The sequence below is a fragment of the Vicugna pacos genome, chromosome 18, assembly GCF_048564905.1.
Source record: "Vicugna pacos chromosome 18, VicPac4, whole genome shotgun sequence".
NCBI lineage: Eukaryota > Metazoa > Chordata > Mammalia > Artiodactyla > Camelidae > Vicugna > Vicugna pacos.
The window spans coordinates 5,834,109-5,846,830 of record NC_133004.1 but is presented as its reverse complement, the minus strand read 5'-3'; the positions used below and the strand labels follow the sequence as shown (position 1 = coordinate 5,846,830).

Genomic DNA, 12,722 nt, shown 5'->3' with positions numbered 1-12,722 from the left:
TCAAAACACTGCGTGATTCTTTCTCCTTTGAGGGTATTAGCACTCAGTATATCGGCTTTAACCTGTTTTTGTCTCTGTCTTCAGTATCCCTAGCAGTTGCCACTTCTTATTCCCTTCAGCAGCCTCCCTCCCAACATCTAGTCTAGGAAATCTGCTGTGATGAGGGGCCCGGGGGCAGTCATAGAAGATGCAACTAAGGCACAGAGAGACTACATAATTTGCCCAAGAAAATCAGCTTCAACCCCCAACAGTGTGTGTCACTTCCCTGTTTAACTCTTATGTTAAGCAAGCTAACTTTTTGTAGATTATGGTTATAAACAGATGAGGTATAAAAATACAAACAAGGACACACATCAATTCTAAGATGTTCCTTAACTCCAATATTTTGTTTCTATTTATTTCTATTAAAAAAAATTAAGAACCTCTGCAGTCTGAATTGCAAAATGTTACTGGGCTTTAAATCCAGAATATAGAGGTGTTAAGTGAGTCATTACTCATATTTATTTGTATGTTCACAAGACAAAATGATTTGAAAGTCCCTCTCCCCTCCCCCTACTCACTACTGGCTCTCACCTGAGCTCCCAGACCACACATTTAACAGCCTTTAAATTTACCCACAGCTGAACTCCTCAGTTTTCCCCCAGAACTCCCTCTGCAGCTTTCCTCCTCAGATCACTGCAGGAGCATCATTTACCTCATTAATTCACACAGAAACCTGGGCCTTACTCCATCCTACATTCACAGACAGAATTAGTCATTTACTTTTTACCATCTAAACGTGCCTTCAATCTGTTGGCTTTTACCCAATGACCGTCCCACCGCTCTAGTGGAAGCCACCAACACTGCGCACCTGGACTCACGAGTCTCCCAAGTGGCCCCACAGCCACTCTCCCCTACTTGAGACAAATGGGATTGTGCCACTCCCGTGCTTTTGGGACTCTTTTCAAACTCACTGTTCTTAGAAGAAACCCCAATTTCTTCACCTGCTGAAGGTCTTTGCTATAAAATTGTCAGCTCAGGGAGGGCAGGACACCCCCTTTTCCCTCGGCCCCACCCTCTGGCAGAGCATCAGCTTGGGAGGACCTGCTGAGCTACACCAGCCTGTATTCTAAACCTGGTCTTGTGTTCTTAGCAAACTGCTTCACTTATCCATACAAATCCAAGGTAGATTAGAAAGATTTTAGATGTTTAGCTAGACTATTGATTTGGGGATTTTGCACTAGCAACTTGCAATTATATGTTCTAATGATTCTGTCTTCTTAAAACCACACCCAGATTAAAGGAGTATTTGTGGAATGTCTTCGGAGTAAAAGAGACTGTACTTTTATAGAATTTATATTTTATAACATGAACAACCCGGGCAGAATCACAAATGAAACTGCCTCACAAGTGACAGAAGACAGGTGAGAGGCATAAAGCAACAGGTAGCAAAGATGTTAACAGCAAAGTTGATTCTCCAACCCCACCAAAATTTCCTGAAAGAATCATTCTGAATTTTAAAAGTAAAAGACTATCATATAGAGAAATGAAATAAATAATCCTCTTCATCAGGGTTTCATGATCTCACTCCAGATTCTTTAGCAGGCCATACTGAATCCTAGCACAGATAAATCAGATGGACTAGTGGTGAGAAAGTTCCAGGAAAAGTGCAGTAATTCCTCCACTTGTGTAAGGACATGCACTCACCTGCCGTAGGTGAAAGTAGACCGCATCCTGGAGAAACTCGGAAGCTTCCAGGCTCCGCTTCTGGATGCCGAGGACACGGACAGCTTGGAAGCATGCTTCTAACTCAGTCACCGGCATTCTTACACTGCAGGGGAAACGGAGGCCCCCAGTCAAGAGCAGAGATGTTCCAGTCGTGTATCACAGGCCGTGCCTCGGGGACTCAGTGCCCTGCAGCAGCCCGGCCCCAGGCGAGGACACGCAGCGTGGCCCACCCAAGCAGGAGGGGCACTGTGCTTGAGAAAGCCCATCCCTGATGGGGGCAAGAGGGGCTGGTGGGTTTGAGTGAACTTGTTATTGCCCAAAGAAATATGCCTGCATTCATTCAAGTGATGCAAACAACAGTATCAGGCTATTTAACAAAATTTCAATTGTCAGTGGAAATTTTGCCATTCCTTTCCGCTTGTTCTCTGCACTCTGAGACAGGCTTAGGCTCTCTTACACCTGCAGCTCTGAAGTAATATTTGTGAAGTCATTTTACTTTGCTGCAAGTGTCCGCACTCCCCGTTTCACATTTTCTGTCCTCTCTTAACACAGTCGGATATCTTCCTGGATCCTTCCCTGAGTTCCTTGTTCCTCCTCCTCAGATCCTGAGATAAAGGACAAGTGAAGACACATGACCAGAAAGGCACTGTGGACTTGAACGAAGTCCTCAGTGACCCCCTAGGTGAGTGCTGCCCACCCCTTACCTTCGATTCTCAAGGTTCTGCCCAGGGTGACATCCAGCCCAGAGAGGTGGCCCAGGTCAATTAAAACCTATGTGGCTTGGGCGCGGGGACAGGTACAGGAGCTGGTTCCGGAGCCAGGCCCCTCACCACCTGTGCTCCCCTCTCTCCCGAGGTCCCGCTGCCAAGTACTCAGGATCCGTGATCTTATGTCCTACTCTTCTACTCTACTCAAACACTTTTCCTTTTCCTTTTTCCCCTAACTATCCCCAGCTGGAGTGATTTTTCAATCACAGTATCTGAAAAAATTTCCTGCAGCCGAAAAAGAAATCTCCAGAGGACAATGCCCATATGCTGGTTCCTGAAGAGAGCCCCTGTCCAGGGGGACCCTCACCAACACTCACGGGGCATCAGACATGTTGCAGGGTCGGCCACCCCAACAAGAGTTTGCTGTCACACCAGGGCCCGCACAGCATCCCTGCTCACAAAAATATTGTTGGCCCACTTATCGGTTATTAAGAAGCAAAAATACAAAATTGCTCATGTTTCTTACTAAAATTATCTATGAAGCTGAAAAGGGAATTGTAATAAAAAAGAACAATTTTGACCCTATGTTTGATCTATTCCTTTGGCTTTAAACCTGTGCCCTGTTTTCTAGGCTCAGACTTGGTAGATCTGCACCATTTGTAAAAGAAAGTTGCCTTTAGCCTGAAATCTACAGGAAAGCCTATTCTCCTGGCCCTGATCTTTAAAAATGTTAGCTCATTTGCACTTCTGTAGAGATGGCATGTTGCAAAATAGAGAATAACCTTTGTTTTTTTGGAGGTTTTATAGGGGCACCATGATTTGATCCACATGGACACCTGCAAGAACAGCGGATTCAGAGGACAAACAATTCATGCAGCAAGAAGTATGCAACAATCAACCACAACCCAGCCCCTTTTTATTATAAAAGGAGATTGAATTCTGACTTGGGGAACATGGATCTCGAGGATATCAGTCTGCCGTTTTCTGGGTCTGCCAGCGTTGCAAGTAAAGTCACTATTCCTTGCTCCAACACCTCATCTCCCAGTTTATTGGCCTGTCATGTGGCAAGCAGAACGAGTTTGGACTCGGTAACAAAATGAGTGCATTGGAGGTAGTATTTATCCACTGTTTCCTTGTTTCCAATATGTAACATGTACATCATTTATGATCTAGTGCAAATAATTCATCAAAGACAACCACAAAAAGAAAGTTTACTCACCTAGCTATCAACACTGAAGTCACAACCTGTCAATTTTATATGCTGTTTAACAACACAACGGAAAAATATAATATAGGGAGTTAATTCCACGGAAATAAAATTATTTCTACTCCTTCAATACTTTTTCTTTTCTTTTCTATTTTATTTTGTTTTGCCTATTGAAAGGAAAATAATAGTCAAATCATTTTATTTCACGTATTTTTGTTATAGTTACATTCTTTAAATACTACAAAGATTTAAATTACAAAAACAAATTGTTCATATATTAGTATAAAGATATATACACAATCAATGGGGATTAGGAAAGGAATGGACATTTACTAAAAATCCACTGCAATCCAGTCTTTTACAACCATATCCTGGAATATAAGCTCTTTGATCCAGGGGGCCCCACCCCCTTTCTCACTGCCGAGTGCCTTAGTAATCAACTACCAAGGAACCATCATACAACCACGCGATAAGTACTTTAGGTATAAATGAGGGAATTAGCTCATCAATTCTAAAACAAAAACCATAAAATAAATACAGAACTTATTTACAGATAAAGAAAATTGGAACTCAAAAAAGTAAAGTTACTTCTCCAAGGTCACAAAGCTAATAACTGGTAAAGACAAGATTTGAACTCATCTGCCTGATTCTAAAAACTAAGGTGGAAAACCAATTCGACTGGGGAGGGTTCAGCAGCACAGCCTATCACCCTATATTTGTTCAGATCTAGCCTTAGACAGCCTGAGACAGCACCCCATTCCTATGGAACTTGAGGGAAAACAATAACAATAAGGATTTTATATCCAGTAGTTTGTTAGGTCTCATTTATATAAAGTGTCAGCAGGTCAGAAGAAAAACTCTGGAAAATATGAGTGGGTCCAGAGCTTTTTGCTGATTAGAAACTCAGTCTATCAGTACAGAGTGACCTTTCCATGAGAGGGCACATGAACATAAACTAAAGGCAGCTGAGCAATGAAAACTAACAAGACCCTGGAACTCAAGCAAGAAGGTTCCCTGCCATCCCCCAACCAGTTGCCTCTTCACCCGCGTGGACACGATGGCAGGAGACCCAGGTTCTTGTCCAAGTTACACCATCATGGATTCTCACCCATAAAAAGTTACGACTCTATGCTGTCTTAAGTCCCTTAAAACTCAAATATGATGACACCAATATCTCAGCAGAATATCTATGTCTCCACTTCCTCTCTTCTAAGAGGAGAATATTTCTATGGACACAAAGCAGAAATCCAATTTAAAAAACCATGCACGAAGCCAGGCGAAATTCTGCTCAAGAGACTTTGCTCTCACGCTCAGTAAATGAGAACTCAGAAAAAGTGGTCCTTCTCCCTCAGCAAATGGGAGGTAGCCTGATGTGTGTGTGTGTGTGTGTGTACATGTGTGTGTGTAAATCAAATACAATCAAGTCTGGGATGTGTACAGCTTTTTTTGTCACTGTCATTTCATGGGGATGAGCCAACATTTAAAGTAATTTGAATCTGGTGTTCTGAGAGATTCTCAGGAACTTGGTGGAGGAGGTGAAAGAGAAGAGTAAAGGAGGAAAGAGGTACATGAAGCAAAGAAGTAAGAATACTGCCAGGGAAAGGCAAGACGTTAGTTTTGTTCTTCCTTGCACCACATATAAATTAGGGACTTGCTTTCCCCTGATGACTTATCGAGCACTGAGTTGCAGAAGAAGAGGCGACAGCCCAATTCTTACTGAGCTTGTGACTGTACGTGGCATCTTATAGACACAAATCATTTACCCTGATCAAACACTCTAGCAGCAGGCCGTAATTCTCCTGTTTTGAGAGACAGGAGTTCAAACAGGATGTATAACTTGACAAAAGTCAGAGGACCAGTAAACTAAAGAGGATGAATTCAAACTCAGATCTGAATGCAGTCTGAGCTTCCCACTCCCAGGACTGGAAAATCCTTAACACACAGGCTCCCCAGCTCCTCTGCAGTGTTCCTGGCACCAAGCATTTCCCATGGCAATGGTCACCAGTTCTCACAGACACAGCGCTCTGTGCAGCCAATGACCTTGATCAGACCTTGATCATCTACCTGCCACGCCCAACAGGCTTCACCAAACAGGCAGGAAAGCTGGCTTTCAAGTGCATACAAAGCCATCCCTGGTATAATCTGGTCTCTTCTGTGGCTTCTCCAGCCTAAAGGTAGCCATGAAACTGCTCACAGTTTGTACATGAGCCTCACAACCTCTCTCCATTTGTCTCCCCACCTATACCACTTAGCTAAGACCATTTTGAGAACCTTGGACACAAATTTTTAAAAACAAAAAAGAAAGGATTCTGGAACAAGTACTTAATACTTACAATTTTAAATGACAAGTTACAAAGTGAGTATTTACAAATCTAATCTTCCTTTCTAAATGTCAGATTTAAGCATTTAAAAATATAATAGCAAAAAATTCTCACAAAATTGACAAAAACATAAACAATAATCTGGAATAAATTCAAAAATAATGGCCATGTTCTAAATGGAGAAACTTCAGGATTCTACTGAGGGGTAAAGTAAGAGGTGTGAATTTAGAGACATCAACAAATTGCATGGAGGAAGGCAGTTTTGTAAAGATGTAAGTTCTCATTAGAATAATTCAAAACTTACTAAAAATTCCCATGAAAACGCCATTCTGATTTTTTTTTAACTTGAACAAAATATTTTGGAATTCTTCAGGAATAATAAAGTCATAATTCTAGACAAGAAAATTTAGGATGGAATAAAATAATCAAAAAAAATTCAGACTGCCAATTATTAAATAAATTTTTACAATATATAACATATGGTGCTGGAGTAAGAAAGGCAGATTGACAGAAAGGAACCATGAGCTCAAAAAGAGACTCTAGTGTACATAAGTATTTTGTACAGGTGGGATTTCAAATCAAAGAGAAAAGTATGACTTCAATAATTGTCCTGGGACAATCAGAGAATCACCTGGAAAGAATAAATCCTATTCCTGTCATAAGGAGCAGAAGATAAATTACAGACAGTGATATAAATATTAAAAAGTACTAATAACAGCAAATACAACACTTTGCTCTTATCAACTCAACTTACCCTTACATTAACAAGTACTATTATCATCTCCATGTTAGAGATTAAAAAAAACCTACAGAAGAAATTTATTCCATTATAAGAAATTATTTCTAAGAATAATGTCAAAGATAAAACCCATAAGGAAGACATTTACTATCATATGAATATTTTGAGACACAACCAAAATAAAAAACCTCCTGAACAAAATGAAAGGCAAGAAATGATAAGAAAAAGCTCTGTGATACATGTTGATGAAGACAAGGGGTTAATGTTCATAACATACAGAGAGCTGTCACAAAGCAACAAGAAGCTCCTTCACTTAAATGTGTGCAATGGAAAAAAGGTATCATTAATTTTAAAAAAGTCAAATGGCTAATGAGTAAAAAATGCTCAATACCTCATTGGTCATCAAATGCAAACTAAAACAATGAAAAAGCACTTTTGCTCATCATAATGGCAAATATTTTTAATACATATTCTAGCTAGTGTCCATTTGTGGGAGAACAAACCATGAGTGACATTTTCGGAGGACGACATGTCAATGGATATGTAAACTCTGAAAAACTTACGTACACACTGACTCAACACCACTTCTAGGAATTGTTTCCTTTAGGAAAAAAAAAAATTCAGTCCAAAAAGATGTACCCATCAGGGCATTTACACAACACTGTTTACAATGGTGGGAAGAAAAACTGAAGTGAAATCATATCCAGCAATAGAGAATTGGTTACATAAGTAATTGTACATCTTTTCATTCCCCACTGGAGAAGGAATTTCTAGAGTCACTTGAAAGGAGTCTGTGATGAATGTAAATGTCACATCCAGGGACTAAATTTCCAGAAGCCTTAACTAAAGGAATACACATACAAAATCACAGGAATGTCTGTACAAGAAGGATGCCAGTCAAACATCCTTTCTGACAGTGGAAAATGGAGAAAACTTAAGTGTCCACCATCAAGACAATGATGCGGTAAATCACAGCGACCTGCGAGCACTGAGGGAGCCAGCGTTTCGCCGTGGTCCAGGGCCTTGTCCACAGCATTCTCCCACCAAAGGTGTCCATGGACAAGAGACCACACCCGCACTTCAGGAGAACCCTCCACTCTTTCTGAAAGGACTGGGTGAGTCTGGAGTGGGAGGACGTGTATGATATACACCTGAGTGAATAAAGCGAGCAGCAGAAAAACATATAGCATGGTCTCATTTTTAAATAAAGCATATATACACACACGTATATATAGAATTCTCATATGTGTGTATATATGTATGTCATAGGCATAAGGGTCATGAAATATATATACCAAATTTTCAACAGCTTTTACTCTAAGGAAATAAGGGGAAGGGAGGTAGGGGCCTTCCTGTACCACCACAGTTCTCTTTTTAGTATTTCAGTTAAGTATACTTGGAATTTAAAAGTTTATTTAAGTCCGAAGTAAAATGGACGATGACTCCACAAGACAGAATGCTATACTGGTCATCAAAAATCATTCCATTGGAGATAGAATATTGTAGAAAAACATATAATAAGCCAAATGGAAAATGGAGGTGTCTACACATTAAACAGGCACAGAGTGCTCTCTGGTTTTTTATGACAGAGGTGATACACACTGAAGAAAATAACAGAAAAAAGACGTTAACGTGTTAATTATTATCTTTCAATAGTGGGACCAGGATAGCAACTTTGCCCCCTTTTTCATACTTATTATTTTAAATGTACATTCTTTTTCATCTGAAAAAAGCATTTTCAGGTGTGTAGTACCACGCATTGGAGAATAATACATGAATACTTAGAGAAACAAGTAAGTAGGAGACAAGACAGCAGCGTCACACAATGTACAACGGGCGATCCTGATTAACACTACACAGTTACATAAGGACCCACAGAGTGACAGCACCAGCTCTAACAGGGCGCTGCCCCCTTCTATTTGTCAGCAGTGTCTTCAGGGATGAGGTAGTTCTGAGCACGGCCAGTGTCAGTGCTGGTGTCTGGATTGATGCTACTGGGCATGAGGGCACCTGCAAGCCGAGAGGAAGAACAGAAACCATCCTCTGCCTTTCCTGTCTGGTTTCTTTGTTACTTTAAGAGAGGCATATATAAGATAAACTGTGTATCTCCCCAATTGAAATTTCAGTAATGAAACGGTTTTTAAAGTCTACACAGCTTATATTCTGCCTATAAATGTCTTTTCAACAAAGATCATATTTATTTAATGTTAATTAACTCAGTTAATTAACTTCCTGTTGAAAAATTCTAGTAAAGAACATGAAATGCCGTATGTAAAAGAACCACACCTGCAGTGACTAGCTCAGCTGTCTTGATGGCAGTGCAGTCAGCCCCCACCATCCCGTGGCCCTGAGCTCCTGATGCTGGTAAGAGAGCACGCTGCTGCCTCAGATGGAGAGAAACTGTGAAAGCATTTTTTGAACTCTACAGCAGTGACAAAACATAACTGACAAATCCCAGGCTCCTTTGAGGCTCTCATTTTCTGTTTCTGGCCAACCCCCGTCAATGAGCAGAACCACCCCATTCCCGAGCCATGGGACTCACGTGGGAAGCAGTTTTGGAGAAACTTCCAGGTATAGAATGTAGCCAACTATATGTAGAACTCTCACAAAAGAAAAGATGCAATACTCTGATTTTGGAAGACATTCAAAATATTCTTAAGCCTAAGTAGCTCAGCCACTTCTTTATTTCACGGTCAATGAGCATCTCCCACAAACCCTGTTTCCCTGTGTCTGCTGGGAGCCTTAGGCACACTCTTGCTGTCCATCTTGTAAGTCACAGGGAAGAGGCGTGTGTCTCACGCCTACAACCGTCATTAAGACTCGCCTCCTAGCTTCACTGTATGAACTTGACCTCATTTTCTCACCTGTTTATTTGGCATCTGTTCTTCTGTAAGCTGCCTGAAACGCGTTTTGGAACATGTCAGAAGAATCAGTGGGTCGATAAATGGACAGATTGAGAGGTGAGAGATGGGCAGACAGACAGAGAGTCTCCAAGAAAAGGGAACAAATAAAATTTCCTATGCAAAAGCCTCTTCTAGTCAGGGAAGGAAACCACCACGGAGAAGTGTGAAGAGGCAGGTAGCTTAGGGCTGTTTCCTGGATTCCATTAAAAGTCACACCAAGAGATGAGAGGGTAGAATTTTAAATAGTAAAAGAAAAAAAGCACGCATGCTTGAAAAATATATCTACATTATGTATTTTCTAAAGAAGATATTCAAATCAGCGGGGCCCAATAACACTATCCTTGGGTATTTACAGAAGTGAGAATCCCATCTCCAAACCACAAGGCAACCCTTCGGAGCACTGAGAGTCTACACGGGGCGGTCATAAAGCCGTCACAGCAAAAGCTATGCGATCCTACACTTACGAGGAACGAGCAGCTGTGCTCGGGCTGCCCACGCGCATCATTTACACCCCACAGCACCTCTACGGGGGGGGACGCCTAGTGAGCCCCGTCTCTGCAGGACAGAAAACCAGTCCTGGAGAGGCTAAGCCGACCTACCATTTCTCCATCCCCCAGGACTGGTCACTCCAGAGCAGGACTCGAACTCGGACCCACGTTTGTAACCACGGTACTACCGTACTTTGTGTGCTGTTTGTGTGTATAATACATTTGTTTCTAGCATGAAAGGATATTTAATAAATGATCGGTTGTCTTGTCTATCTCATTAGCTCACAATCAATCTTTATACTGTTGAATTGTACTCTTTTCCCCTGGAGAAAAGAACGGAAAGAGCGGGGTTCAGAATGAGGTGGGGCCCATTCTTTATCTGGTAACTCATTTCATCCAAGTCCCCAATGAGAGAGAAGGAGCAAATATTCTCTTCAACTTTTAAAGAGAGGGCTCCAGTGATGGTGACTTACTCAACTCCAAAACCAAGGCTGGGGGCAGGGAACATGCAGCAACAAGAGCAGTATCACTTGTAGGAAGGTGGAAAGAGCTCATGGGAGGGCTCAGGGGGTCAACCTGATTTAATTTCAATCGAAAAAATAATAACACAATCTAAAAATACTAGCATGAAATGGACTTGCTCTTTCTTGTCATCTAGCATGTTTCTACAGCCCATATGTAACATTATCCTGAACCAGTGAAAGGAAGAATCTACAGGCAGGGAAAATCAATGCCACAGGCAGGCTGAAAACCAGCCTGGAGGAAAGGAAGAGAAAGGGCATAGTTAAGAAGAGGGGAAAGGCTGGGAAAAAGACATCATCACAAGGACCCTCAAACATCAATCAACAATCATATTATCATTCATTCGAGAGAGTTACTGACGTCCTATTTTGTGCAAGATTTTACAGAGGGCCAAGCAAGAGTGCAGCGTTCATCGTGGCAGCAAGTCACGGGGCTGAAATACACTTCTGATCCCGGTACCTTGCACACTTGTCCTCAGTATAAAGGCAAAGAAAAATAAAGTAAAATAATGCTCTGTAAACTCAAAACATTGTTGAAAAAAATTAAAGAAGACCTAAATACCTGGACAGAGACACCACACACATTCATGGATCAGAAGACAGCGCTCTTGGGATGGCAATGCTCCCCAGAGCGATTCATACATACAACGTGGTTTCGATCACAATCCCAGCGGGCTCCACTGCAGAAACTGTCTAGTTCTGCTACAATTCATATGGGAATTCTAGGGTTTCAGTAACCAAACTATACTTGAAAAAGAAGAACAAGTTGAGAGGACTTGTAATTCTCAATTTCAAACCTTACAACAGTATCTCCAGGTGAGGTTAGAGGCCATTTTTAAGTTATTATTGTGTTTATCCTTATTTTCTAAATTCTCTAAAATGAATATAACTGTTACAATAAGAACAATAAAAAGTAAGGTATCTTTTAAAACATGCACACCGATTCATTCATTGGGAAAAAATATTTTAACTATAAAGAGATAAACAAATATCTAGTGAAAAAGTACTACTTAAAAACAAGAGAGCATTTACATGTTTCATAAATTGAAAACTGAAAAGCACAAACACATCAAGTTTCTAGGGAGACCGATGCAACATATTAATAGTTATTTTCAAAAATTCTAATGGAACAATGAAAACTCAAGAAAGGGAAAATCGTGATTGACAGCCAAAGGCAAACACATGGAAAGCGAAGGCCTAGAAATCACAGTTCCTTTAACTCTGCTACTAACTCAATAGGAGAGGAAAGTCCTCACTGAGGGGACAGTGGAATCCCATGCAAAAGACAGGATGCACTGTACAAACTGCACTAGAATCGCGGGTGATTTTCTCAGAAGAATTCTAAAGTTACAACATTGCTGAAAAACTATGAAAACACTGACAGACAGATTAAAATACACAGTCATATATATAATATAGAAACATAGGAAGTCTGGTCCTATGTTGCAAAATAATACAAACATATTTGTTCATTTATGGGCACTGATTACTTTATGAAAGTTAGAATATTTCAACTAAAACAAATAATCAATAATACACTCCTCTTGTCAAATCTAGTTGATAAGTTACTCTGCTATGTAAACATAATGTATCAAAGATAGATCTAAAATTTGGGAAAAAGAGCTGTGTATGTTTTCTTGAACTCTTCTCAAAATTCCAAGCTTAATTTTAAAATGGATCTGAGCAGTATTTCTATATGATCTTTTCCCTCGTGAAATGAACAACACAGTCTGTTGTCAAAATTCTGTCCTTACAATGATTTATGAGCACCGTATCCTAACAAAACTGCTGGACAGCATGGCACTATCCAGACACTGTGACCAAACAAATGAAACCCAAGGAAGACAGTGACCCTATTCTGGAAAGCTTATAATCTGTGTCAACACCGTGGTTTTTATTTGATTGGTTAGAAAAATAAAATCACTCAAGTACTTTTTTCTTTGAGCATTCTGTAAGTCATGACTCTGTTTTTAGTGTCATGAGCAGGAAAGACTTAAGGATGACTTGATTAAGTCAATTAGCAACAATCATCACTGGAGAGTGAGTAATAAAGAAGTTAAATGTCAGCAATGCTTCTGCCTACATGAGACCTAAAATAAACCTACACTGATATCCGAAAGGAAAATGAG

The 12,722-nt window shown here is 40.5% G+C and overlaps 1 protein-coding gene across 3 annotated transcripts in view; it reads right to left on the bottom strand.

Annotated features, from left to right (window-relative positions):
• LOC140686885 (trafficking protein particle complex subunit 9-like) overlaps positions 1–12,722 on the bottom strand; it is a 205,496-nt gene that overhangs the window by 166,974 nt on the left and 25,800 nt on the right. Inside the window, exon 2 of one of the 3 annotated variants that reach the window (XM_072942051.1) lies at positions 1,687–1,810. The exons of 1 other annotated variant lie outside the window; for it this stretch is intronic. In XM_072942051.1, the coding sequence (XP_072798152.1) occupies positions 1,687–1,810 (124 nt within the window). Of the gene's footprint in view, positions 1–1,686; positions 1,811–2,235; positions 2,313–12,722 lie in introns of those variants that run through there. One more of the 3 variants, XR_012060887.1, reaches the window with a different exon arrangement.